The 27683-nt window shown below is 40.2% G+C and overlaps 1 protein-coding gene across 17 annotated transcripts in view; it reads left to right on the top strand.

The window, feature by feature from the left end:
• The window catches only part of LDB2 (LIM domain binding 2), a 377068-nt gene that overhangs the window by 278512 nt on the left and 70873 nt on the right, over positions 1-27683 (top strand). For all 17 annotated transcript variants that reach the window (XM_072945901.1, XM_072945921.1, XM_072945916.1 and 14 more), the window contains one exon: positions 24614-24786. In XM_072945901.1, coding sequence (XP_072802002.1) covers positions 24614-24786 — 173 coding nt within the window. The remainder of the gene's footprint in view (positions 1-24613; positions 24787-27683) is intronic.

Below are 27683 nucleotides of genomic sequence, written 5' to 3' on the forward strand. Positions count from 1 at the left end.
GCCCTGGGTACAATCTAGCCCCAAAGGGCTGCTACAATACTTACTAGACTCATCACATCTCAGTTCTTGACATGTGCACACTTAGGCTCCACCTTAGAGCCCTGCTGTGGTGGGGAGTGAAAAGGTCAGTCATTGGAATTTCTTAACCAACTTCCTTCCACTCTTTCTTCTCTCCTTCTCAGCCCCCAACCATATTGCATTATGCTTCATTGTGGGTCATTGTTGAGATGAGTTCTTCAGATCACTGACTTGTAGCCTGATAAAGTAAAGATAAGTGTTCCAAAGTCACCGTGGCATGGAGAAAGCGTCCAATGCCCAGGCTACGGGGTCAACCAAACTAAGCTGGTGTGTTAGTAAAATATTGCTATGTAACACACTAGCCCAAATCGTAGCAGTTTAAAGACCAAAGATTTATTATCCCACTGTCTCTGTGGTTTGGGAATCCGAGTGTGTCTTTGCTGGGTACCTCTGCATCAGTGTCTTTCACAAAGCTATAACCAAGATGTCAGCTGGGATGCATTCCCCTCAACACTCAGCTCGGGAGATTAGCTCCCAAGCTCGCTCTCATGACTGCTAGCAGATTTAGGTCCTTGTTGTCTGCACACCAGAAACATCCTTCCATAGTACATCTTACACATGGCAACTGGCTGCCCCCAAGGTGAGCAAGGGATGTGGGGCAGCCACAATGGAAGCCACGGTCTTTTTGTAACCTAATCTCAGACGTGATATCCCATCACCTCTGACACATTCTGGTCTATCGCCAGAAGCAAGTCCCTAAATCCAGCCCAAGCTCAAGGGAAGAGGATTACTCAAAAGTATAAATACAAGGAGGCAAGGGTAGTTGGGGGTCATCTGGGAGGCTGCCTTCCACCCTAGGAATCCTGACTCTTTGTCATTTAGTATCTTTGTGGACCTGAGCACACAGCCTCGTCTTTCTGAGCCTTGATTTCTCCATCAATAAAATGGAGATAGTTAATGAAAAGGACTTGATATATGATAAATAATAGCTAAAAATAATCATGATGAAGGTAACAGTGATGGTAATGACTGACGATGATAATGATGAATGTTAGTTTCTCTTTCCTTCTTTCCAGAAGGTAGAGGAAGCTCCCAGGGAGCACTGAGCAGAGCAGACATCTGTGTGGAAGGGTCGATTGGGTGGGTGAGTCTAATGCTTCTAGCATGCACCACCCACTTTCTGCCAAGCGGGAGGGGAGTGGAAGCAGCCCACCCCTGTAACATGAACCACCCCAGTAACTGCCGCATTCATTTCTGGTACTCTCTACGCGTGTTTATTTTCCAGAAGCTTTAAAAACATAAAGTAGCAAATGGAGAGTGGAGTTATGGTGGGATGGGCATGGCCCCAAAGGGAACAATCCCTTAGTCACTGGCCTCCCAACCTGACTCATGGAGTTCGTCTCACTGCCGAGAAGCCCTGACTATGAATATGCAGCCATCACGGAGGGAGACGTTGAGGAGAGTGGGTATTTTTTGCATAGCATCCCCAGGAGAGTTTCTGTAAATAGCAGAAGCAGCCTTTAGTACAGTGAAGACACAACCCTCTGTGATCAGCCTCCTTGCAGTTCTCGGAGAATCTTGTCTATAATCCAGCTCTCCCTTTATGGCCATCTCAACAGATGTGTTTTCTGCAGCATTTTTTATCCAGGTGTTGGCATCCTTTCAGAGCAGACAACAGGAGAGGTCTTCTACTGAGCCTCATGGGTGTCAAATGCATGGTTAACTGACCTTCACCAGGGGTCACTCTTCTGAGGACATTACATCTAAAACTCAGTACCCTCGAGACAGGGACTGTTACCATTCCCATTTTACAGATGAAGGTCTAAAACTCACTACATCTGAGATAGGGACAGTTACCACTCGCATTTTATAGATGAGGAAACTGAGGCACAATGAGGAAAAGCAGCTTGCCCAAGGTCACACAGCTAGTACAGGAAAAGATGTTTGTGATGATTTGCAATAAAATGATGTTTTGCCCAGAGAGTTGGCCACTGGAAAGGGTACATACAGTGCTTGATTTTTCCCTGAGAATCTGGCTCAGTTTCAAGAATTGGATTGGAGTGTAGAGCTAGTAAGATTTGGGAATGACACCTTTTCAAAGCTGTCGACATATGCTGGTCACTCCTGACCAATTTCATGCTTTAGGCTGTATGATGACATGTCTACCGAGGCAGCGCACTGAGAGTGAGTGAGCTCGGTGACATCTGACGTTGTAACTGCTGCAGAACAGTGAGAGAAGGAATGAGACGCAGGCAAATGAAACCCAGGGGCTTAGATTGGTAGCGAAGGTTAAATCTCACGTTCTCCAGGTAGTCCAGTAGCCGATGTGTGTTCTGATTGGAACGTGGTGGTTTGGAGTAGTGGGCAGGGAGAGGGCAGTAGGTGTGGGACTTTGGGCGAGCCCCTTATCATTTGTACAGATGAGTTAATAACAGCTGCCACCCTATAAGGCTGTGCTGTCAGTAATTTAGGATAGGGCACAAAATCTTGGTTCATATATGCAGGGTGCTGCCCCTACCTGGCAGCCTTTCAGGATTTCTGTTCCCTGTATATATCAAAATTTCAAAATTGTAGAATAGATAAACAAGATTACACTGTATAGCACAGGGAAATATACAAAAATGTTATGATAACTCACAGAGAAAAAAATGTGACAATGAGTGTGTATATGTCCATGAGTGACTGAAAAATTGTGCTGAACACTGGAATTTGACACAACATTGTAAAATGATTATAAATCAATAAAAAATTTAAAAAATAAAAAATAAAAAAAATTTAAAAAAAATGAGTGTTGGGCAAGGCCGTCTCCACAGACCCTTCCTGCTGGGCTGCTCTGTGATTCTGGGACAGAGCAGAGGGAACGAGGCTTCCAGGCAGATGCTGTGGGCAGCTGGAGGGGCTTGCCTTCCTAAGAAGCTTTCAGACATTCTTTACAACAGAGGATGCTATCCCGGGCCAGACAGCACACCCAGATCAAGACGTGCTCCCTGTTGCTAAGAGATGCCACAGAAACGAGTAGGCTTTGGGACTGTGGTTAAGCTTCTGTGAGCTTTCAGGGCAGCTCAAACTTTCCCTTGTGAAAATTATTCTCAGCGTTCAGAAGACTGCACTGTACAAAGGCTTTATTGCTTTTGTTTTTCCTTTTCCCAGTTGATGAGCTGATATATTCATGGACAAGTCCACTCAGCTGGGCCTAACTCATTCATTCATTAACGTACATTCAGTCTACTCTGTCCCTGGTACCACAGGGATACAGCAATGACACAGTTGTAGCCCCTGCCTTCAGAGAGCTTATGATCTCATGGAGATCAAGTAAGCTGTTCAGTCCAATGAGAGCTGTCCTCTATTACTGAAGAGCAGAAGGAACAGCAGAAGCAGTGCTAAGAGATGCTTTCTCCAAATGTCCTGGAGGTGGTTTTTAAAGAATAAATTAACCAGAGAAAGGTAATGGCCTTCCAAGCAGATGGAATCTCATGAACTAAAATGCAGAAGCAAAAGAGAGTTATCAGATTTAGAGGAGCTGTAAAAAGTTGTGTGCTGTTAGATCCAAGGCTGTGTGTCTCTCTGTGACATGGGGTGGGTGGTAGGGACACAGAGAGAGGCAGGAGAGAATGAGGAGAAACAGAGATGCAGGGAAGTAGTAAGAAATGAGGTCAGAGAGATAAGCAGGGCTGGGTCATGAAAGATCCTTGAAAGTCTGGGCTTCGTCTTGAAGGCAATGAGGGGAGCCACTGAAAGGTTTCAAAGACATTTATTGAATTTGACCAGATACTTTTGGCAGATGGTTAGATTAGGTGATCTTTAAGGCCCCTGTATATTTAAACCATCCCTAAAAGATACTATTGTATACCCTTTGAGATACTATCCAAAGAAATACATTCTTTTAATACTTAAAAACTAGCCAGTTGCACTTTTGTAGCCCTCATTCACACAAGGTCATCAATCCAGCAAAACTTTCATTGTTCATCTATTATGTGGACGACACCATACTGGGTGTGGTGGGAGATTCAGGTGTACATAAAGTTAAATAAAAATGTGGGGGGACACATAACTGTTCTACCCAATAAAAGAGGTGGCACACGATACATTATTGATTGATTTTGGAGTCAGACATTCTAGATACATGAACTTTTATATACGTCTAGCTGAGTGTCCGTCCTTTTATCTATAATGCTGGGATAACAGTAGTGTCTATGGTGTAAAGTCACTGAGAGTATTGGAGGAGATGGTACAGGTAAAAAATAAAAAACTTAATCCAGTAACAGGTACATGATAAGCATTGAAATGTAATTAGCCATGAGCATCGTTCTTGGGAACAGTAGTGTCAGTACCATTGTGAAGCTAAAACTGGCAGAAAGTGTCTGGATTACGCCAGTGAAGGGCTGTTACTACCCTCACATTACCAGTTTTACATATAATCTCTTATATTTGAACACCTCAAATTCAGAATCATGGTCATTTGATTTAGTATGAAATTCTTTTCTCCATGGGACCAAAACCAGTTTGCTTTACAAATGTACAAAGGAAAGTCTGGTGACGGTAGAGGAGATGCGGGTGTTAAACTCTTTTAAAATATGTACATATATATATATATATACTTTATGCATATATATATATATATATACACACTTAGCCACTCTCTAGGCATAGGTGCCATGTAAATGCACCATATTGATTTATTCAGGTATTTCTAAGTATCACTTAAGTTGGTGGCATTTGATAGTCATTGACTTTAAAAAGCATTTTTAAAAGCAATAAAATGGCATTTCTTTGCAGAACATTTTGTCCTTTTTATTTATTTGGTATGTTCTTTTTTCCCCTTGCTTTCCTCCAGTTACTCTCCATGAGTGCTAGTTTGCTAAATTCGTAACAGTCATCGTTTATTTATTTATTTGGCAAATATTTATTGAGTTCCTGCTCTGTGCCAGGAAATAGTCTGGGTGCTGGTGATACAAGAATGAACAAAAAGACAAAGGTCCTCTCTCTTAAAACTTAACATCCTGGTCGTAGGTTTGGCTTTGGAATGGAACAGTGATAATCTCTGGGAGGTCATTAAATGTCTCGAGGTAGGTACAGAAAAATAAACATGGTAAAGTGGGACAATGATATAATGACTAGTTCACCAGAATTTAGACCATCCCACAGGATCACAGACGTAGGGCAACAGATTTTTTTATGGCATTGTTTTTGTAGAGGTTTTGATTGAGTCTCAAAAAATTATACAAATGACATCTAAGTGATTCCCCCACTAACTGACACGTGCTTTCACTCTACACCAGATTCATAAAATTCCTTTTTAATTCCTCTGTGATTTGATATGGATATTAACCGAGAAAATTAAGCACTACTAGGCTGTTACCAAAAACAGTTATAGAAGTTTAAAGTTGAGAAATATTTAAATCCGGATCTGCTCCAAGGCTCAAAACCCTTAATAACTTCTGCCTGTAGAGTAAAATCTGAACTCTGAAGCTTTCCTTCAAAACTGCTATTGGAAGTTAGCCAATAGCTGTTCTTTTTGGTATCTTGTCTTCAATCCCCAAGGCCTCTTGAAGACTCAAGGAATTTTGGGTGAGAAGGGAGAATTATACCAAGGCTATTGCCTGTAACTTGAAGCACTGCCTCATCGCAGTGATTTGTGATTTGTACCCACCTGGGCTTTCTTGTTTCAAGCATGTGTCTACTTCATTTATGCCATTCAGCCGATAGGTATTGAAGGCCTCCTATGTGTCAGACATTTATAGTTTTTGTTTTTCTCTGTATTTGTTCCCCTTGAAATATATAATCCAATCTGTGGTTTCTTTGAATTTCAATGAGCATTTGCAGTTTGTTCTCCAACTGGTACCTTTCTCAGTCATTTAGGAAATCCAAGTAGCCTTCCCTATCAAAAGGCAAGTATCACCGTTCTGCTGATTACTTCCTGACTGCATGACCCAAGGAAAAGACTCTTGGAAGGAAGAGGCAGGAGCTCTTTGAATAGATTTGTTATCCACCTACCTAACAGCCATCATCTTTATTTCAAAGCATCTCCATCTATACTGGTGAAACACGGTTCTTTATCTAGGAAAAATCCCCACTATAGTATTTTTGAAAATGTCTTCTAAATTTACATGATATTTTGGAGTGTAATTGTTAGGAAAGCTCAAACTCTCTCTGACCTGCCACTGTGATCACTTGAAGTGGAGTGATATGTACCTTCTTCCCAACACACATCTTTGGATATCCAGTAGGACTCACCCACCCATCTATCTAGCCAAACATCCCATTAAGGTGCTCTATGCTAAGATGTGTTCTAGACACTGGGACCAAGACTAAGGCTAAGGCAGAGTTCTTGTTTGAAAGTTCATGTTACAAGATGCATTTGAGGCTGCAGAATTCCAAGTCAACTAAAGTGTTTGGATATCTAAACCTGGACACCAGTCAATGGCTTTTGTCATTAAATCAGGTGTCATACCATCAGAGACCTGCTCCTCTGTCTTGAGTCTAGAATGTTACATAGTCCCCTGTCCTGAAATCTTGTCTTGGTTAGTGCTGTAATCACTCTGAAATGTAACATGAGGCTGTATACATAGTAGACGTGTGAAAAGCATTTGTGAAATTGAGTTGGGTTGAAATTTTTTTTACCTGCCAACTGTTTGTCATTGAATTGAGATTCCAATAAACAACACACTTTTTAACCTTTAAAGTTCTAAACCAATTGAGAAATAAGGCAGAGGGGATGGCAGATGAAAAAGACACTATTTATAATTCTGGTATAAACACTCTTTGGAGAATATGGCTTATAGCCACAAGTAAATGGCTTTTCTGGTATTCATTCCAAGAACATGTAGACTTAACCACTGGTTGCCAGCACTGCATTGGTCTGCCCCTGGAGAAGCTGAGCAGAACACACGCTCCCTGTGGAGCTTGTATCCAAGAAAAGGAAGAGGAAGGGACTGAGCTACACATGCTCAATTTCTCTTTCTAAACTTTCAATTCTCATAAGTTTTCTCAACTGCCTGCTTCCCCCAGGTGGAGTGAACGAAGAGGCAGAGAGTGGTGAGGAGTATCACCTCAGTGGGGATTCCTCCACAGGAAGAACCCTCAGCAGTCTAGAACATTCCCTGGCAACACCAATTCTCCTTTGTTTTGGCACACTCTCCTTACCTATTCCCTGACTGTGTTTTTTGTATCTGGCCTAGCCTGCCGTTGGCTCCCCCTAGCAATTCACCTGAGTCTTTTGATTCCAACTCAGAACTTACTTCCTTCTTGCTTGATTTCTCTCACCTGCACCTTCAACATAGGCTTATCCTTTTTCCTGGGTCATACCTGTCTGGTTTGGCTCCTAATCCCAGTCTTGATCCATTCCTATCTTCCATCTGTTAGATATCCAATGTGATGAATAAATTTATCAATTATTTAGCAACTGTGCCAGGCACTGTTTTAGACATTCAAGAAGTAAAGGTGATTGAGATAGATACAGTCCTTTCCCTTATAGAATTTTGAGAAACTCAGGGGCTAGAGAGATGTAGCAGACAATTACATCCCAACTCTGATAAATCTTTAGGCAGAGGAAGCAGTGCCCTTGATGTATGCAAGATCCTCCTCACATTGGCTACAGATCTTAAAATACACATTTAAAATGTTTTTAATGGTGTTTAAAGGGCTGATGAAATGGTTGTTCATAATGTTTTATCTGCTAGCTTCACCATTTTTTTTCTTTTTAAAATTTCTCTACTATTAACTTTTCTGGTTAAAAAGAAGGGGAAAAAAAGAATAAAACGTTTCCAAAGTCTTATGCAACCAGGAAAAAAAAAATCGAAGATTTTTTTCACCAGCAGCTTGCAAAAACAAGAGGGAGTTCTAGGGGTTATAAAACATATGCTTGACAACTGATATTACCCACCAGCGAGATATTGTTCATATCTCCACAGCCTGAAATTGCACGAATGATCACTCTGATTATCAGTTCATACATGCTCACAATGGCCTGTTGGCTCTGGGAATTACCTTCTTGGATTACTGCAAATCCCTCATCTCCAACAAATTCATCATGCAAAGTCCCCACTATAATGAACCTTGGGCAGAGCTCAGCACTGAATTGTATTTTAACATGTTAAGTGGAATGTGGGTAATCTCAGAAATATAACAATGTGGGAATGTTCAAAAAGAGAGTTCACCTTTCAAACCTGTTTCCCAGAATTATCTCGACACTTGGCCCCACCACAGTCTCGGTTGTTTGACACTGAAGTATTTATCCTCTCAGCAGAAGTGTCACAAGTGGGCTTCTGCTTGGTGGTCCCGAGTTCCCTTGATCAGGGTCTGCACCCTGGAGTCATCAGCGGGGAAAGCCCAGCGGAGATTCTGGCAGGATAGAGGTGGCAGGCATGTTACCTAGGTGTCAGTAAGTGGAAGTTTTTGCTTTTTGTTTTGTTTTCTGGGAACCCCGTCTATTCTCTGGGCAACCCATCACGGAAGAAATCAGTGATGAGAACCAGGGGTGATGAGATACGGCACCCCAGTATTCCATGCCATCGTTGTTCTCATTTCTGTTGAGCAGGGCAGACTCTAACCTGCCAAACACACCTCCATGCCACTTCCACTCAATGACTACATGTGTGTGTACATGTGCACATATACATGTATAGTATACACACACATACATTCACAGCCATCCACATGCCTACATACATACATATATATAGGCAGTGGCTGTTACTGGGTGTTGAGTGCTTGGCTCAGTCCTATGAAAACAACTGTGAAAGTAGGCAGATATGGTTTCTGTGCTCATGACACCTACATACTAAGAAAACAGAGACAATCCAAATAAAGCAAAGAGTCTCTGAATATGATCTAGGGATTATCTGCACCCAAAGCACCTGGGAGACTTATTAAAAATGCCAGACCCTGATTTTATCTCTGTCCCACAGAAACAGATGCTTTTGGGGGTGAGGTTGAAACTCGTTATCTCAACATGCTTCCCAAACTGCAGTTCTGTTTGAGAACCACTGTGATGTGATCAGCCCTATGACAGAGAAGTGTTGGTTGTCAAAGGAATCTGCAGGAGATATACCTAACCAGCCTGCCTGTGGAAATCAGAGAAGACACCCCAGAGGAAGTGGTTCCCATGTTGGGAGCTAAAGAAAAAGAGTTACCCAGAAAAAAAAAATGAAGGAAAGAGGAAGGGTCAGCAAGAGGAAAGCCAGAGACTATGAAGAGATGTTCTGAAACATAGCACCCTTAGTGTCTGAGGGACTCCCGTGAGTAGAGATCAGTGTGGTGCTTTCTCCATTTGTAATGGTTCCAGTGTGATGGAACAGAGGCTTTGCTTGGCATCCTGATAAGCTGCATTCGTTAGCTTCATATTCTCTTCCTGTGATTTCTTCTTTCCAACAGTGACAGCACCATAGAAACCTGACTTGGTTACACCAGAAATTAATACAACATTATAAATTGACTATACTTCAATAAAAAAAATTAAATAAAATATATTAAATGCAAAAAAAAAAAAAAGAAAGAAAAAGAAAGAGAGAAAGAAGTCTGACTTGGGGTTTGGACATATTGCAGGAGCCAGACCTGAGATCTAGAACTTTCCATGTGGTACTCTCAGAAATACTGAATCCCTGACCCCTGCTGGGTGCTGTGGCCACCACCAGTGGACTGAATGATTTCACGCTTCCTACACAGAATCAAGAAAGTCCTGTGAAAGTGAAACTTCAAACACCTACACTTACGGATGGTCCATTTCTACCCACTTCTTAATTTTATGTTTGTTCAGGATCTAGCTTACTGAGGTCAATTAAAGTCAGGAAGAGATGTCAGTTTGATTTAGTAAAATTGGATTCTTTGACTGCCCTGGGTTTATCTCCTTGGGCTGGGCTGTCATTTGAATTTTATGTTTTTGTCCTTATTTCTTCAGACCATTTTCCTTCCCCAAGAAGGATTTTTCAGTGTTGGGCTCACTCTATCTGTTTGCAAGGAAGGTGTTTGTTTCTATAAAGTGCCTGTCCTGTCTGATCTCCATCATCTTTATGGTCTTGCATTCTGTCACTGTGGCTCATGTCTGGCTGTGGTTTGTTGTTTTGACAGGAGTTTGTTATTAAACTGGGGATCACGTCTCTGGCTTTGCCTTTCAAACTTCCTGCTTTACGGTAGCCATAAACCCATGCTGCTAAAATGCTCCCTCTATGGGGGTGGGGAATTCTGATAATAAAAGCTTTGGGAGGAAAGGAAAAACAGAGAGGGAGGAAGGGAGGGAGGGAAAGAGAGATGGAGGGAGGATCAATTTTGTAGAGATGTTATTAAAGTAGCCATTTACATATTAGCCATCATTCAAATGTAAACTACAAAAAGAATTAAAAAAAAAAAAAGAATACACAGAGTTTCCAAAGATTTAAGAAAATAATGACAGACAGGCAAGAGAAATGTACCCAGATTACCATGCCCTGCTCTTTTTAATCTGGAATCTTGGACAACTTGGGAAGCAGACTAGTGGAGGAAATTAGCCCCACTTTTGCTGGAAAGAGAGAAAGCAGGGCATGGGGAGAGCCACTGAGCCCTCTCCTCCTCGAAAGCTGTCATCTTGCAAGTTCCTTTGGGAAAACTCTTAGAATCATTTTGTTTTTCATGTAAATGGTGGAAGATCTGTATGATCCTTGATGTGATGTCTGTAATTCAGCCTTTGTTCTCACCTTTGGGAAGCAGGTATTGAGGACTTGCTGTAGCTGGTGGGGTCTCTTGAGCCCTGTTGCATCCTGGGAGCTTGGCTAGACACAGTGTCCTTGTTCTATTTCAGTTCATCGTCAAGGTCATCTGGGAAGAAAGTAGCATTTTTCCCCGTGTAACTGGCTTATGACCAGCCACCTAGGTACATGACAACTGTGCATTGACATGGGGAGGACGGGGGACATCTACAGAGAAAAAGCACAAGTAGATTCATACCCGTTAACTGTCCTAAACCACGGCTCCTTGTAGGGGCAGGTGTGGGTTTGGCCCTGTGCTGTCTGAATTCACAGCCCCTGTCTCTCGGGTATTCCCAGGCTGATTCTCCTCTAAGCACCTAGTGAGTGAGAGAGGGGACCAAGAGCAGCACCAGCTCACTTTACAGGAAGGGCCGGGAACTTTTTGCTGCATCCCTGATTCCCAACCTGGGAAATAGCAAAAGATACCAACCACCTCTGGCTCAGGAGATGCTTCCAGATCCCAGACGCAGCCGTCACGCAGCCCCAGTGCAGCCCTGAGTAACTCCCACCAAACGCGAGCTCTCCCGACGTCTTGTCTCCCTGACCCACAAGCTGCACTCACAGGGGTGCTTGGCCAAGGGTTTGGGTGGCGCCGTCCCTTCTCGCCACACTCCTCACAGTGACGACGCTTCCCCTTCGCTGCCTCCCACACACAAGCTAGTTCTCCTCCCGTGCCTCTGTCTGGGAGCATGTCTGTTCTCTCCTTCTTTCCGTTCGTCTTCCATCCTCCTTCCTTTTTTTTCTCCCTTTCTAGCTTTTATTCACTCTGTTGAGCACATGGCCAAAACTCAAGTATGTTCCACGTAATTTGATCCATGTGGCAAGTTACCACTGATAATAATGATTAATAAAACAACTACTACTGAGGTCTGAATGTGCACAAAGTGCAGCCATTCAATACATATTCATTAAGTGCCTACCCTGCGTTCCACGTTGCTCTCAGTGCTGACAGTACAGCCAGGAGCAAACAGACACAGACCCTCCCTTCTTAGAGCTTGTATTCTAGTGAAGAAGCCGCTAATATACAAATATAAGTAGTGATCGATGTTATGAAGAAAAATTAATTAGGGTCTGATTAATAATTAATAGCCTAATTACTAGCCAGAGGGGAGAGCATTCCGTGGTTGATTTTATGTGCTCAGGACAACACCCCCATGAGACCGGCCTTGTTCTCACCCTCATTTGACAGATGAGACACCTGAAGTCAGAGTGATTAAGTAACTTGCCCAGAGTCACACAGTGGCAGAGCTGGGATTCAAGTCCAGGCCGGGTGGCCCCAGGTCCACTCCTGGGAAGAAGTCAGGGCTCTTGAGGCCTGGGAGGGTCCTTGGGCCTTTTTGTCAATTTTTAATAGGGGCAGAGGAGAAGGAGGGCAGTCGGAGAGAGGCCAGAGCCGTGCCGGTCAGGATGCAGTGGCCCTGCTCCAGTTCCTGGGGTCCAGGAGTCGTCTGGCACCTCATCTCCCAACAAGGTGGCCCCTCTCTCCCTGGAGGCAGTGGAGAGCAGCAGACAGAGGCCAGAAGTGTAATTTCATTGTGAGGGATGGAGCCACAGTCCCCTCACTGAAAGGAGACAGGCGGCTTCAAGGAAGAGGCTGTTGGATACTGGTGGAGAGTGACAGGGATTCTTTAACTGTTGAGGGATGTTAGCTGGGGTCCTAGCAAATTCTGGGAACCAGGTACCAAGGCTCAGGCAACCAGACCCCTTCCAGAACCCACAGAATGCCCAGAAGCCGCCTTCTTTTGCCAAAGTCCTCAAGTTTTCCTGAAAATCCTCACACAGCATGTCAGACTCCAACAGCTGGTGCCCACGTGGTTTTACCAGACTTGGGTGGGTGCAGCTGGCTGTTAAGCCCTGCTTCCAGAAAGCCTATGCAACATTTAATTCACTGTCAGAACTGCTGCTCCTTTCCTGGTAGACGCAATCTAAGGGTCAGAAGCATAGCCCCCCGTGGGCTTCTGTGGAATGTGAGGCTGACCCTCGTTTATTGCTTCTCATTTCCCAGCATTTTTACTTCCCTGTAAAATGCCCTGGAATGCTGACTTGGCTTGCAAATGGCGTCTTTCTTTCCTTCTCAGTTTCTTTCTTTCTCTCTTTCTCTTTCTTCCTTCCTTCCTTTCCTTTTTCTTTTTTTCAGAGGAGTTTGCTTTTGTTTGTGGAGTTTGGACATTTAAGAACCAGGCACACAGATACAGTAAGGGACAAGCCCCTCAGACTAAGTAGTCTCACGTGGGATGCTTTTTCACTTGTAAAACTCAAAATTAACTTTCATCCCGAGATGAATCTTTCAAAATGATTTGTCTCCAATCCTTAATTATCTGGACTAGACTATTCAGATATGAAAATTCCAGATATGGGACCCTAAATCCTTATTTTCTTCTTCTTCTTCTTATGGTTTTGGTTTTCCAGCCCTCAGCTCTGAAAGTGGCTTTACCTCTGCATTAGAAACCTGCATGTATGCATAACCAGTCTGGGTTTGGCAGCCTGTCTAAACAGATGTGCCAAGTCCACCCTCATCCACTTGCCAAACGTCTCTTAAGTAGTCATTTACATCATGAATGTACTATGATACTGAGATGATGGAGAAACATTTCCTGCCTTCAGGGATCCACAATCACTGAAGGAAAGACAATAAAATGGACAATTCCAGTCCTGCAGGGTCAGGCACATAGTCTGTGCATACAGAGTGTTATGGGAGTAATGACATGCATTAAATGCTTATCAGAGTCAGGCTCTGTGCTAAGCTCTTTCCATGCAAGATCTCAGTGATATTTGTAACTGCTCCCTGAATTAATGACTATTCTATTCCCATTTGACAGATGAAGAAACTAGGGTGTAAAGAGCAAAAACATTTGTTCAAAGGCACAAAGTGAGTTAGTGAATCCAGAACTTTCACTGCAGCAGCCAAGTTTAAAATTACTTTCAGGGTACAGAGGAGCAAAGTGGAAAACTCGAAGGAAAGGAGGGACGCTTCTACAGAGGACATGGTGCTGTAGTTTGGACACGGTGCTGAGATTTGAGGCTGCCTAAGACTTGGGATGGAACAGAAGAGGGGTAACTGGGACACCCCAGGCAGAGGATGCTGCATTAGCAAGAGTTTTGAGGTGTGCCATGCATGGAAGCACTAAGAGAGAGGGTGAGGTCAAAATGGAGTTGGGAGAAGGATGGGGAGTGGGCAGCCAGTTTATTATTTTAATTCTACAAACCTTTCCTGTGACTTCAAAACCCACTTTAAAGGGTCATGTTTTATTAGCTTCTATTTCAGTGACCACTTAACACCTCAGAGGGTTCGTCTTGTATAATATCCAGCCTGGCGGGAACCCAGTTTTACCCATGTCTGCCTCTCTCAACAGAGAGAAGAAATCATCTCTTTCGCCACTCTTGGCATTACTGAAGTTTGCTGAGTTCTGGTTTCGATTAAGTTTGAAATCACCCACATATGTCTGTTACTTTGGCAACGTTTCTCTAACCCAGCTGAATTGTGCTGATATTAAAACACAAAGTTGAATGACTTGTAGTGTCCCCATGGGTTTGAGTTTGAGAAGACCCGATAAGTCATATTAAAATAATTTCATAAGAATTCTTAGTGTTTGGTACCTTTCAAAAATCAATCAATTTTTCATTTCTCTAGTCTGGAGTAGTTTTGGTTTTCCCCCAACTCCCTCTCTTTAGTCAAGTGAAGGGGTTTGGGGTAAAATAAAATTCCAAAAAATGGCAAACCATCTGAAAATGTCAGATGTGGGTGATTCATTATAGAGCAATAACCCCATGAGCTGGAAGTCTGGAATAAATCACTTAATTTCATCATCTATGTGTAGGTAAAACTTTGAGTACTCCAGGGCTGCCACTTTGTAAGGGACATTTGTGAGCTAAATGGCAAAAAAAAAAAAAAGTAAAAATTAACAATATTCAGTGCTGGTGATGTTGTGGGTAAAACATGTACTATCAGGGCTGGTGGGGGAGTAAATTGGTCACAACAATTAGAATGATTACTGGTACTTAGTTAAACAAAATATTTTTTTTCCCTTTTCAGTGATAATCCTTTTGGAAAAAGTTGAAAAACAATGTCTATGTCCCTCAACAAGGGAATGTCTAAGTAATGTGTGAAACAGCTGGACTCTGGAATACAGTACAATGATTAAAATCAATGAATTAGCCTTAGAACTCAAAAATGTACTACGAGTGAAAAAAAGAGTTCCCTATAGATACATTTATTGTAGTAAATTTTATGTAAAACAAACAGAACAAAACAAAAAGCACTCACACAAAATGATGTGTGTTTTCTCTGGGGACATATACATGAAGATAAATGTATAATTAAAAAAATTAGAAGGCCAGATAGCATACTGATAACAAAGGTTACTTAAGGAGAGGTGAAGGCACTGACATTGGTGGGTACAGGATGGTCAAGGAAATTTAGACTTCTTAGGTATTGCATTATTTAACCCTAGCTACTTAAACAAATAAACCATGATATTTCAGTGACTTGAATACAATAGAAAGATATTTTTTGTTCCAAGGTCCAAGTAGGTTTTCCGGATATGTGACAGATCTCCTTGTGGTATCCAGGCTCCTCCCATGTCCTGGCTACTCCATCCACGGCGGGTGGGGGACCATGGAATCCCGTCTCAAGTCTTCAACATCTGGCTCACCAAGGTGGGGAAGAGCTTGCCAGTTACACATTGAACGATTTTACTCATCATGTCTGAAAGCTGAATGTTCCTTCTTGATGTCTACTTGGTTGAAAACATGAGAACAATGGAAGCATCCCTTGGATGTTGGTTACAACTGGATCACAATGTGGCACCCAACCGAAAGGTAGTGTAGGAAGTGAGGACTACTCTGTGCCTAGAAAAAGAAATCAGATCTGGTGAACAGTTAGTGAGTCTCTGCAACATACTGTATTAATTTTTCACATGTGTATGTCTTATGCAGTTAAAAAATTAATAACAATTAAATTCAGGCATAGGAATAAATTAAGGTTGATTGATTAAAACACATATATTTTTAATAAATTTTATTTATGAAAGAATTTATAAGAAAAATTTTATTTATTATTCATTCTACTCTGTCTCAGCCTGGCTCAAAGTAGCAATGTAGTTTTCTTCTCTTGGTCATCGGATTCTTCTGTTGTAGAATTAGGGCGTGGAATATAATCATGGATAACCTCATTACATTTATTAAATAATTGTTAGTATTTTGTATTATATGTTTCTCACATATGTTAAGTGTTATTCATAATCACTAATCAAGAGCTAATCAGTTTCACCATGAGTTGAGTTTATTCCTACTTGAATCAGAGAAACATGCCAAACATATTCTTTTTTTAATGGCATTTTGAAATATGGAACTAGCCAGGGATATATTTTAAGATTTTCAGAACTCCATTGGGAATAGAAAATGCCACTGGGAATCACCAGACTAAACCTGAGGTCTTCTCTGCCTCTTTAATAAATAAAATTTATTAAAAATATATGTGCATGATAGAGTAAGATTTATTCTGAGTACAAAAATTATTCAATAATTGAAAATTCATTAATAGATAGCTTTCTAAAAGAAATTAGACAATCAGTTCAATAGTAAATGAGAAGACATGATCAAATTAAACATCCATAATGATTAAAAAGGAAAAAAAATCATAAAACCAAGAATTAGAAGAATGTTTTTTTCTTCCCATAATAGGTAACATGATCTGATCTCAAACCAGCATATAGTACTTCTCTTAATCCTTGAGGCAATTCCCCCAAAAAATTAGGGAGGAGGAAGAAAGCCTACTATTTCCCTCATGATTTAACACTTCGTTTTCTAGAAAGGCCATTCTAACTATTGTAATAAAATAGATATAAACATATTGGAAAGAAGGAAGGGACTTCACCTAGAGAACTCAAAACAACCTTTCAAAAAACTATTAAAATAGTGAGAGCATTCAAGTAAGTGTCCATGTTCCAAATAGAACTGTCATGAAAAAATTACATTAACTAACTATTCAGCATAACTGAAATATTCAAGAATTATATTAACAAGAACTGTTAGTTATTTACAGTTAGAAAACTACAGAATTATTTTGAGGTAGAAATAAAGATTTAAACAAATGGACAAAGATTTTACTGGTGCTTGTACAGGAAGATTGAGTATTTCAAATATGTTGACTCTTTCTTAGCAAATTTAATTTAATTTAAATCAAACTCTTTCCAATTTTTCTTTGGGTGGGATGGGACTTGACAGAATTATCTTAAGGTTCATCTTGAGGAATAAACAGAGTAATTATGAATATGTTGAAATAAAAAATAATACAAAGGGCAGAAGTAAGTCTACCTTACATTATAAAGTAAACTTTATAAAGTCTGGATAACTAAAAGATCATTGTACTGCCACAAGGAAAGAGTGAGGGAACATTATATAACAGAGTAGTTAGTTCATCCAGGCAAGGTACAAATAGCTAAGATCTGGTGATGGCAGCAGCACAAATCATGGGAAGTGCACTTGCTCCTCAACACATGCGGTTTCCTTAGCCAGGACTACTCCCCCCGGTCCCCTGTGCCTGACTCATGTCTATTCATCCTTCAGCTTAGGTCTTCCCTACATCTCACTCTTTCCCCACTGACCCTGCATTGTGGCCACAAGATATCAGTAACTAGAGCATGGACTTATTCTGGAGTCAAGGATTCAAGGATTTCAATTTCACACTCAAAGGGCATTCAGTTACGGTAAGAGGTCCAGCCATGGCTGTGGACCTCACCCGTACCATATTATCAATACTTTGGACAAAGGGATAAAGAAATTTCACCCATCATGAAAGGCACACAAGTGAGAGAAACACCCTGTGGTATAACTGGAAAATTCAGGATCCAAAAGTATCTGATTACACCAAAGCACTGGTTGACTTAAATGAGAAATGAGGCAAGGCTTCCATGTAAGTTCTTGCAGCTTGGAACCTGTAAAGCCATTCACAGACTACAACGACTCATTCAGCAAGTACATATTGGGACCCAATTGTGTGCCAGGCCATGGATAAACAGTGGAGAACAAGAGAGACCCATGACAAGCACCCTGTTTGTCCTTAATTAAATAATTAATAGCTCTAAGAATTGCTTGATTGGAAGCTCCCTAAGAGCAGGAAGGGATAATCATATTCACCATTGTTTCTCCAGCACCTATGCAAGATGGTGTGGCTGAAGTCTTAGTTAAGACATTTTCTTTTTTAATGGAAGAAAAATGCCTATTAGGTTTCTGGGAGGATCCAAAATTTGGGGACCATGTTGACAGATGGATGATACATTTAAAAACAGGACTTTTCATCAGATCATAATACATTTAAAAACAGAGTAAATCCATCTGATCACATCATTGGCTAACGCCTTCCAGTGCTATTTCATTGCCCTAAGGATGAAGTGCTAGCCCTTGGCCATGGCCTAGAAGGTTCACATAATCTGGCCCTGACTCCTTCTCTGAGCTCATCTCACTCCCCTCTCTGGGGCTCCTGCCTTCTTTCTGATACTGGGACACACGAAGCTCATTCAATTCCAACTCATTCCTGTCTTAGGGCCTTTGAGCTCGTTGGTCCCTGGGCTTGGACCACTTCCAGTTCCTCCTGTTCAGTCGGGACTCAGCTCCATCAGCACCTCTGTACCACAGCCTTCCAGACCCACCCGTCTAGACTAGCTGCCTTCCTCCACCACCAGCTGTATTCTCTGTCTTCCCACGTGTCTGCTATTTATCCGCAGGACCTAGAACAACGTCAGGCCCAGAGCAGGTATTTAATAAACAGATTAAATCAAAGTCTTTGACATCGCAAGAAAGAAGATGTGTAAGTCAGATAGCTTTGTTTGAGAGAAGAAGTAGAAGATACGTTAGAGTGAAAATGATGTCAGTTTGTGAAAGTAGAGTGAGTCTGGCTTGCTTTCCCTTCATCAGGACAAAGGAATCTGCCTTGAATCCATATCACCCCATCAAAGTTTGAGTGTGTTTTATTCCCATTGTTTTGGCTATTTATAATTGTTATTTACCACAAATAAAAACATCCATGTTGTTTATTTCCCTGCTAAGAGTATCTCCATTTACATGCTAGCATAATGCATTTACTTATTTCTGAATCTAGGTAAGTTTAGAGTTTAATGAATCTTTGTGTTTACGATGTAGTCGAATTTTGTGGTAGGATTTTTATTTGGATTTCCGAGGTATTACTGATTTAAAACAACTGTATCAAACTACTCAGATTTAGACAACAGTTTAGCCATTATTATGTTTACAAAAAATGTTTAAAAATCATAATTATCTATTGTTTTATTGTAATTAACTTCGCCTAATTAAAAACACAAATGTGTGGTGTGGTTATATGGTTTTCTTTTTCCAATGAAGTAGAAAACCATTAGCTAAATAATTGTGAAGAGTTAAGTGGTATTAATATATTGTTAGTTACAAACATTCCTCTTGTTCTGTGTTTTAATTGGGGTCCTCAACCTCTTTCCTTGTTTTTGAAGTGGATTTTCTTTGAAAAATGAAATTACGGGCACTTAGAATATAAGTAATGGCCCCAGATCAAAAGGTCTTAACATTGGACAATGGCTTCTCAAAAGACTTGGAGAACTTCAGCACATTCAAGATCTGAACAATAGAACTGCAGTTTGGCAAGTGTTTTTATTTATGAAGCACTTAGAGTCCCACGTAACAAACTATCAGAGAATTAGAGATTCTTAAGATAAGGAACAGTTGTTGCACTGATTTCACTTGAAGTATTTGAGGATGCTTGTTTCAACACAACCTCATCAGGTTTGTGTTTTAATCTTTTTATTATTATTTTGATTACTAGTTTCAACATTTTCCCATATGATTATTTACTTCTTGCAATTTCTTTCATGTGAATGCCTTGTAAACATCCTTGAGAGTTTAAGAAAAGCATTTGAGAATTATTAATAGAGACGAAATGCTCCAAAAGGCCAGATGCATGTTAGTTTGTATCTTCTCAGTGATTAAGAGTTTCCAGCTTGTACCATCTGGTTTCTCAATGGGGGAAAAATCAGCTAATATCTACAAGTATCCTGTAGATGTCCTAACATCTCTGAATAATGCCTCAAGAAGAGACAGAAGCTAGACCCTACCTCTACACCCCCATCAGCCTACCAATGCCCATAGGAAGAACTTCTGTGGAGTGAGGGCCAATGCTTGGGAACAAAACAGAACAACAATGGAAAACTTTCCAAGGAACTGGAGTTCAGAGCTCAACATCCAAATTAGCTATGGATAAACTGTTAGCTATTTCCAGACTAATCATGTTTACCTACAAGGTAGAACATTATTTAAAGGTTCTTTATACATATTTCAGGCTCCTGAATAATTTAATCTGTGATTTTCCTTTCTGTTTCATGAATACATGGATAAATAATATATACTGTATTCCACTCTGCTAACATCACAGAAAATCTGCCCCTTGCTTACTATACTTCCTCTTTTCAATTTTTGGAGCTTTGACCTAAATGTACTAGAAAACTGGAATCTCTTTTGTAATCTACTAGAATCTTAATCTCTCTTCAAGTCTATGTGAAAGATACAATCCTCTTCATGGAAGCACAATGTAAGTTTATGCATATCAATATTTAAATTGGTTTTAATTCCAAGGATTAAAGCACAAATGTAAAACATAAGTGTAGCTTATCAGTGTGACAGTGTAAAACTTAAGTAGATTTAGAACTGATGTGGCTGGTAAGTTAGGGAACCACTGAATCTAAATCTGAAATGTCTACTGATTTAAAGTCATTTATGTTAGGCTGTGCAGTGTGGTTGCACAATTTATTAAATTAAAAGGACATTTTAATCTTCTCAGTGCTTCAAAAATAATATAATGGTACACTGAATCCAGCATTCAGAAGAAAATGGCAGAGTTCAAAATCACAAATCTGTTTTTTTTTTTAACTTTAACCATTTTCACATTGTGTTGTACTTAGATATTTGTTATTAGAAATGAGGTGGAAAGACAGGGACAAAAATCAATCTTTGTGCTTCTAGCACCTGCCAAGGAGCTTTACACCTACTCTGGGTTCAGTGAATGTTTACAGAAGAAACCAGTGAATGAGTTATAGGGAGATTTCCTCAAGCACATGCAGTTATTTTTTCTGGTTATTTGTCCCATTTGCTGCACATTACCTATATGTTGCACCATGTGTGTGTGTGTGTGTGTGTGTGTGTGTGTGTGTGTGTGTGTGTTATTTTTGACTATACTCCCTTGCAGAACAGAAGCTCTTTGATAAAGATAATCTTTGGGATGGATAGGATAATGACTCCCCAGAGATGTCCAGTCCCAATCCCTGGTACTTACAAATATGTTACCTTACCTGGCAAAAGGAACATTGTAGAGCTGATTAAATTAAGGACCTTGAGATGAGAGGTGATCTTGGATTATTTGGATGGGCCCGGTGCAATCACAAGGGTCCTTAAAAGTGGAAGAGGGAGGCAGAAGAGGAAGTGAGAGTGAGATCGTGAGGAATCCATCCACTATTGCTGCTTGAAGGTGGAAAAAGAGGCCACAGCTAAGGAGCAGCCTCTACATGCTGGAAAAAACAAGAAAACAAATCCTCCCCTAGAGCCTCTAGACAGGTATGCATCTCTGCTAACACCTTGCATTTGGCCCAGCAAGATCCATGACAGATTGTTAGAACTATAAGATAAATAAACAGATAGGTAGATAGATAGATAGGTAGATAGATAGATAGATAGATAGATAGATAGATAGATAGATAGATAGATAGATAGATAGATTTTAAGCAACTAAGTTTGTAGTAATTTGTTACAGCAACAATAAAAAACTGATACAGTCTCTGACAACATCTTTTTTTCGTCACTTCTTTTTTGTTTTACACATGTTCACGCCCCCATTCCACGCTGGAACAGGATAGCATTAATCAGGATTCCCCTGTTTGTAAAATCACAGAAAGCTAACATACACTCACTTAAGCCAGAAGAAGAGGGGGTACATCTCACGTAAGTGGGACGTCCAAGGGATGGAGCTGGTTCATTCCTAGCTAAGATGAGGGCCCACGTCAGTCCACAAAGACCCTGTCTCTCTAGTCTGTTTTTCCTTGTATGCAAGCTTCAGGATTTCTATGATTCACAGGCTTTTAGTGGCAACACTGACCTCTTTCTTTCAGGGGAGGATTCTAATCTCATCTGCCCGTATTTGTAACCTAAGAGGTTGAAAGAGTGCTATGATTATCCATTGCTACACTTAAAAATGCCCCAAGACTTACGGGCTTAAAATACAAACATGTCTTTTATTTACTCATGATTCTGCAATTTGGGGCACAAAATCTATGAGAGGCAGTTCATCTCTGGTCCTTGTGCAACCAGCTTGAGGCAGCTCATCCAGGGCTCAGGGAATCCACTTCCAAAATGGCCTCACCCACACAAGCTGGTGCTGGCTCTTGTCTGGAAGACATGGTTCCCCTTCATGGGACTGTTCCCCATGTCTGGGTTGGGCTTCCCATGGGACAGCAGCCTTAGGGTAGCTGGACTTTTTACACAGCAACTGATTTTCCTGCAAGAACAAAGTAGAAACTTCTAGGCCTTTTTAGGTTTGGCCCCAAGGGACACAGGTTACCTGTGCCACATTCTAGTAAGTAAAACAGATGACAGGGCCCAGCCTAGATCTGAAAGAAGGCACGGGCAGGAATTCCATTGTTGTGGTTCATTGGGGCAGTCAGGCTAACAGCCTACCACCGTGGATAACGGAGCTTTGTGAGTTACGGTCCGTGCAAGACCGCGGAAAAAATGGTGGAGTCATCCCACAAAGGAAACAGGGCTGAAAACAAAGCTCAGGTATCCACACCAATCATTTCCTTCAGGGCTAGAAAGTATTTAAGGAAGCAAACCCGAATTTCCCTCTAAATCTATTTTTTATGTAGTCTGTACATTATCTGGAGTTTCCAATTGATATTTTAAAGTTAAGAAATTTCAAATATTTTTCCCATTTGACTTTCCTTAAACTATGAGTGAAAATAATGATAATAGATAGCAAACCCTACAATGAAGAAATTAAATTGTGCAGGATTCATGAATACACGATGATGTGCCTAATCCAGTGATGTTTATTTGCAGTAACCTTTTTAATGTGACAATTCCTTGGATATTATAGTGAAATATTTTCACCCTACATCTATTTTTTTTTATAGTTAGTGTTTATTTGCCACAGTACAGATCCCAAAATGTCAAATTACTAGAGTTGATATATGGTAATTAGTTTTAGGTTAGAAGATTTGAAATGCATTTGATTAGTTTTCGCTGTTTAGCAAAGTACAATAAGGTTTTTCGCATTAACAAAGTTTTCATTATAATAGATCAGCTATTCATATGTTTTAGGATCTGGTGAGCTCAAATTACTCTTATTTGAATTTTATATTTAGCAAATAAATCTGCACTATTGGGGATTAGGCAGTATTTAGGAAATGTATGTGTAAGGATTGTTTAGGATGAAATTGCCAAAGATCCTGGAATATTTAGCGCACACTTGTTGATTGGTTTCATTGCAGTAAATATGAAGCAATAACAACTGTATAAATTATTCAGAGACCAGTCATCCACATCGGGCTTCTTTAGAGATCACTTCAGAAAGAAGTTTGGCAGGGTCTTTTTATAGTTATTATTTTTTCCAAATCCATGTACAAAAGAGATAAAGATCCATATGAAATGGATTAATACTGATTCTTTTAAAATGAAATTAAACATTTTAAAACATTCAAGTGAAGATTGCATGATCTTTCCTACTAAAACTCTCTTTGGTAATTTATTTATCTTAAATACTATTTTTGTCTTTGAGGAAGCTGTATATAGCGAAGGTTAAGAGATTTATTAAAAACCTTGGATCACTTGAGAGGGCTTTAGTACTTTGCCTCAAAATCTGCACATAGGCAAAATTCCTGATATTATGAGTTGGGATTTTCGGTGTAAGAGGATTTAAAGTCTCTGCTAAAGCCAGGGCTTGTTAGCTGTTTCTAAGCGTCATATATCAGAGAGACCCAGCTACTTACCAATCTCAAACTAAAATGGGGCAGGACAGGACACACGGAATGAAAGAGACCGATTTAGACCAAGTGGAAGGTATCAAGTTCTCTTAAAATGGGCCTTTTATTCTACAAAGATATTTTATTCAACTCCAGAAGCAGATAGAATAATCAGCATTTACGTAGGCATGGGTTTCTTTGTATATGCAGATACGCATCAAGTTTTAAAGACTTCCCTTCATTAAAGCAATTGGAGACAGTGTTGGAAAATGTTTTTGTCTTGGTTGTTTGCAGATTTGAAGTTAGAGACCCCAATTATCTTACTAATGAGTCATGTGACTTTGAAACCATTCCTAATAACTTTTTTCTTTCATAATAACCTTCTGGGATCTCAGTTCCCTGCTCTCTTGGGGTTGTTCTGAAAATCCAATGAGTGAATTCCAAAATACTTCACACTCCACAAAGCATTACATTATCAAAATTTATATTATTATGACTACTGCTTCTACTACTAATAAAACATGATTCAGTAACTGGTCTGTAAACGATCCATTGAAAAATCCAGGTCAATTGGATGCTTTATTTTTTGAAAATATGTTCATTTAGAGGTCCAAAGTAGTCAGTACATTTGTCCCCCTTATGTTTAAAATACTAACTCTCACACTATTGACTTTCAGTGGACACAAGGTCTGGAAAGATGACTTTCTCCTGAATACTTAGGGATTTTATTGTATTAAATGTAACCTAGAAGGGACGTGGTGGTTGAGAAAGAGAAATTTGCCTTCTGGTCCTATTCGTATCCAGTCGGAGATCTGGCAGTGGTGTGGGGTGTATGGGATTGTTTGGATATTTCTGCTAACAGTTTGTTTCTCTGTGTTTCTCCTCCAGCCATCGGCAGGACCCTCATCCCCCGTTACTTTAGCACTGTGTTTGAAGGAGGGGTGACTGACCTGTATTACATTCTCAAACACTCGAAAGAGTCCTACCACAACTCATCCATCACGGTGGACTGCGACCAGTGCGCCATGGTCACCCAACACGGGAAGCCCATGTTCACTAAGGTACAGAGCGGGCTCAACAACAGGGCTTCTTAACTGGGTGTGTTGAAAGATAATCATGACTGTTTTCTTCTGGAGCTTTGAGCTGATTTCTCACATCTCAGACACTTCCAGCACTGTGAGATGATGTTTTTGTTGATAACCTGGCAAGACTCTTTGGGTGACTCCTGTTGTAAATGTGTGCACGCGGTGCAGAGTACGCCAAAGCCAAACGTGATAGACCCTCAAGAAGAGAGTTTGGGCTGCCTATTAAGGCTTAGGCTGCTAAATAGAATTTTGGTGTCTTTTTTCAACTGAGATATAATTGACATACAACAATGTATTAGTTTTAAGTGTACAACAAAATTTTGAAATTAGGGGATTCAGAGTTTTAAAAGTTGTTTCCCCAGATTTTAAGAAGTTCTGTGATTTTGGTCAGAGTATTAAGCAAGGAACTCAGCAGGTGAGCGCACACAATAGAAACAGAAGTTGGCTGTGAAAGAGAAACACAGTGAGGGGAGGGAGAATGTGAAGTGAAAAAGAGCAGAGATAGAGAATCAACCTCATCTTCCATACATTCTACCTCTATCATTCTCCCTAGACACACAAAAAGTGGACACACTGAGTGCTTCCCCTGGGCAAAGACCTTTCGGGAACACTATACATAATCCCTTTATATCTACCCACAAGAAAAAAATTAATAAGAACAAATACTTAAAGAATCTGGGAAACGGAGCTTTATTTTAATAAACACTAGTCCATTGCATTTTGACTAAGACTCTGTGTGAAACTAATTTGTAATATCAATGTATATCTCTTCAGTGGAAAACACAAATGACAACTCTCTCTTTACAGTTAAGAGAAGCTGAATTATCAGGGTTAATTGCAAGCCCAAATTATAAAACTGAAGATGGGTTTGTTACTTATGCACAATTTGGCTGAAAGAACAAATATAAATTGTTCATTATTTAAAGTATTCTTTGATCTTCTTGGTGCAGTTTAATCCTTTGGGTGCCCATGACAGTGTTAAAAAAAAAAAAAAGGAAAAGGAAATGGTTACAAAATGCAAAAGCAAATCATCAAATGCCATTGATTTGATAGCATCTTGATTTTGTCAATAGACATTTTAAACGTGGAACAGGAGATGGGTTTTTCCCTTTCCTCCTTTTTAGCAGTTGAGCAGAGAGGAAAGCTGTCAATCAGGGACCAGGAAGATCCCCACTGCCTGCAGAAGTCCATGCTGGGAAGAGAGCTTTGCTCTGTGGAAAGGAATGATCACCTGGATGACAGTTTACTCTGTCCGTGGGCTCACTTGTTATGGAAGATACAAAACATTTATATCACCTTGTGGGTAGACAGTCATTTCTAGCCTTCCAAAGCCCAAGCATTGCAAAGAAAGCCTTTTTCTGTTGCTTTATTATTGTTTGTGTAGGCTTAGGGCTCCTCTTAGGTAATTCAAGAAAAACACACCAATTCCTTATTGAGATTGGGAAAAAAAGAAATCCATGATAATTAATAAAACTTTGCCATAATGAAGGAGCTCCTTCCAAAGCCTGTAGCCACTAAAAATAAAAATGCACGTAGTAGTGGTAGCCTTTTCATATATTTCCCCAATTTCTTTTTTTCTCAGACCAAAACTTTTTCATACCTAAGCATAATCAGTTGCTCTGAAGATATAGTATTGTATGTTCCGGACTAGTTTTAAATCAAAAAGAATCCCATTCTTCTGATGAATTTGTAAAGTGCTTTTTAAAATTCAAATTAAGATGGCACTTGCCACAAAGATCTGGTCACCCCCCTGAACTCAGTTCTCTGGGACTCGAGCCTCTGACTACTCATGGCGACACGTTTGCCAACTCTTGTCATGAATAATTTCATACTGTGATGAAAGAAAGAGATCACTTTCTGGGAAATGTAGCTTAGCTATGTGGACTTAGTCCAGATGCTAATTATGCACATTTATTTTTAGAAAATTCCAAAGCATTCCTCTTTTTTTTTCTTTTTGCTCCTTGGCCATCATTATACTACCCAAAGAATCCAGTTTTTCTTTTGTTCTTATATTAATTAAGAATAGCTCATCTTTGTGTAATAAAAAAAATGGCTTTTATGTACAAACCAGTGGGCTCATGATCTTTCAGTATCACCAAAAAAAATAATTTGGAAGCTGATGCTTTATTTTTAAAGGGGATCGTGCTGTGAGTACAGGGCATTACTTAGCACATTATGTGTAGGTAGTACCACATTGTTCTGATTTAGAATATCAACAGACTCTAATTCCCCAAATAGCATTTGACCCAGTGTTTCTGGGTTGCTTTTCAGAAAACCTGGTCAACTGGTAAATCCAAAATCAGCCACAGCCCTAATCAACATAATACTTAATATTCTTCAGGACCATGGTGAACATTTTGCAATTTCCTGATTCTGGGAACTTTACAGATTATGGATAAATATGTAATTAGAGTGTGAAAACATACATTATGAAATCTTTCTTTTCTGTATTTAATTTAGATTCAAATTGGAAACAGGGCTCAATAATCAAGGAGCGATCACTGAGGTTTTCAGAATCAAAGACCCTTGAATTGTATTTGAAGGTGTGAATACTGGCAGATACTGAAAGGACCCCTCTCTGGGGTACCTGTTGGGTTATTTGGGGATTTCTCACAAACTGGGACAATAAATATGGCCATGACTGGACACCCTTATCACTCCTGTAAACACAGGATTATGTTTTTTCTCTTGATCTCAATTACTTAATGAGAATTATTTGCTACTGCAGAAAAGTACCAAGGAAATGCCAACCAGTTTTCTAATACGAATCCTCATTCATGCCTTTGTCACTCAGTTCATCATTCTTACCTGAGGTTGTAGACCACGTTATACTCCAGGATTTATACGTTTATGCTCTTATCTTGACTCTAACC

Source organism: Vicugna pacos, chromosome 2 (genome assembly GCF_048564905.1).
Source record: "Vicugna pacos chromosome 2, VicPac4, whole genome shotgun sequence".
In the NCBI taxonomy this organism is placed as follows: Eukaryota; Metazoa; Chordata; class Mammalia; order Artiodactyla; family Camelidae; genus Vicugna; species Vicugna pacos.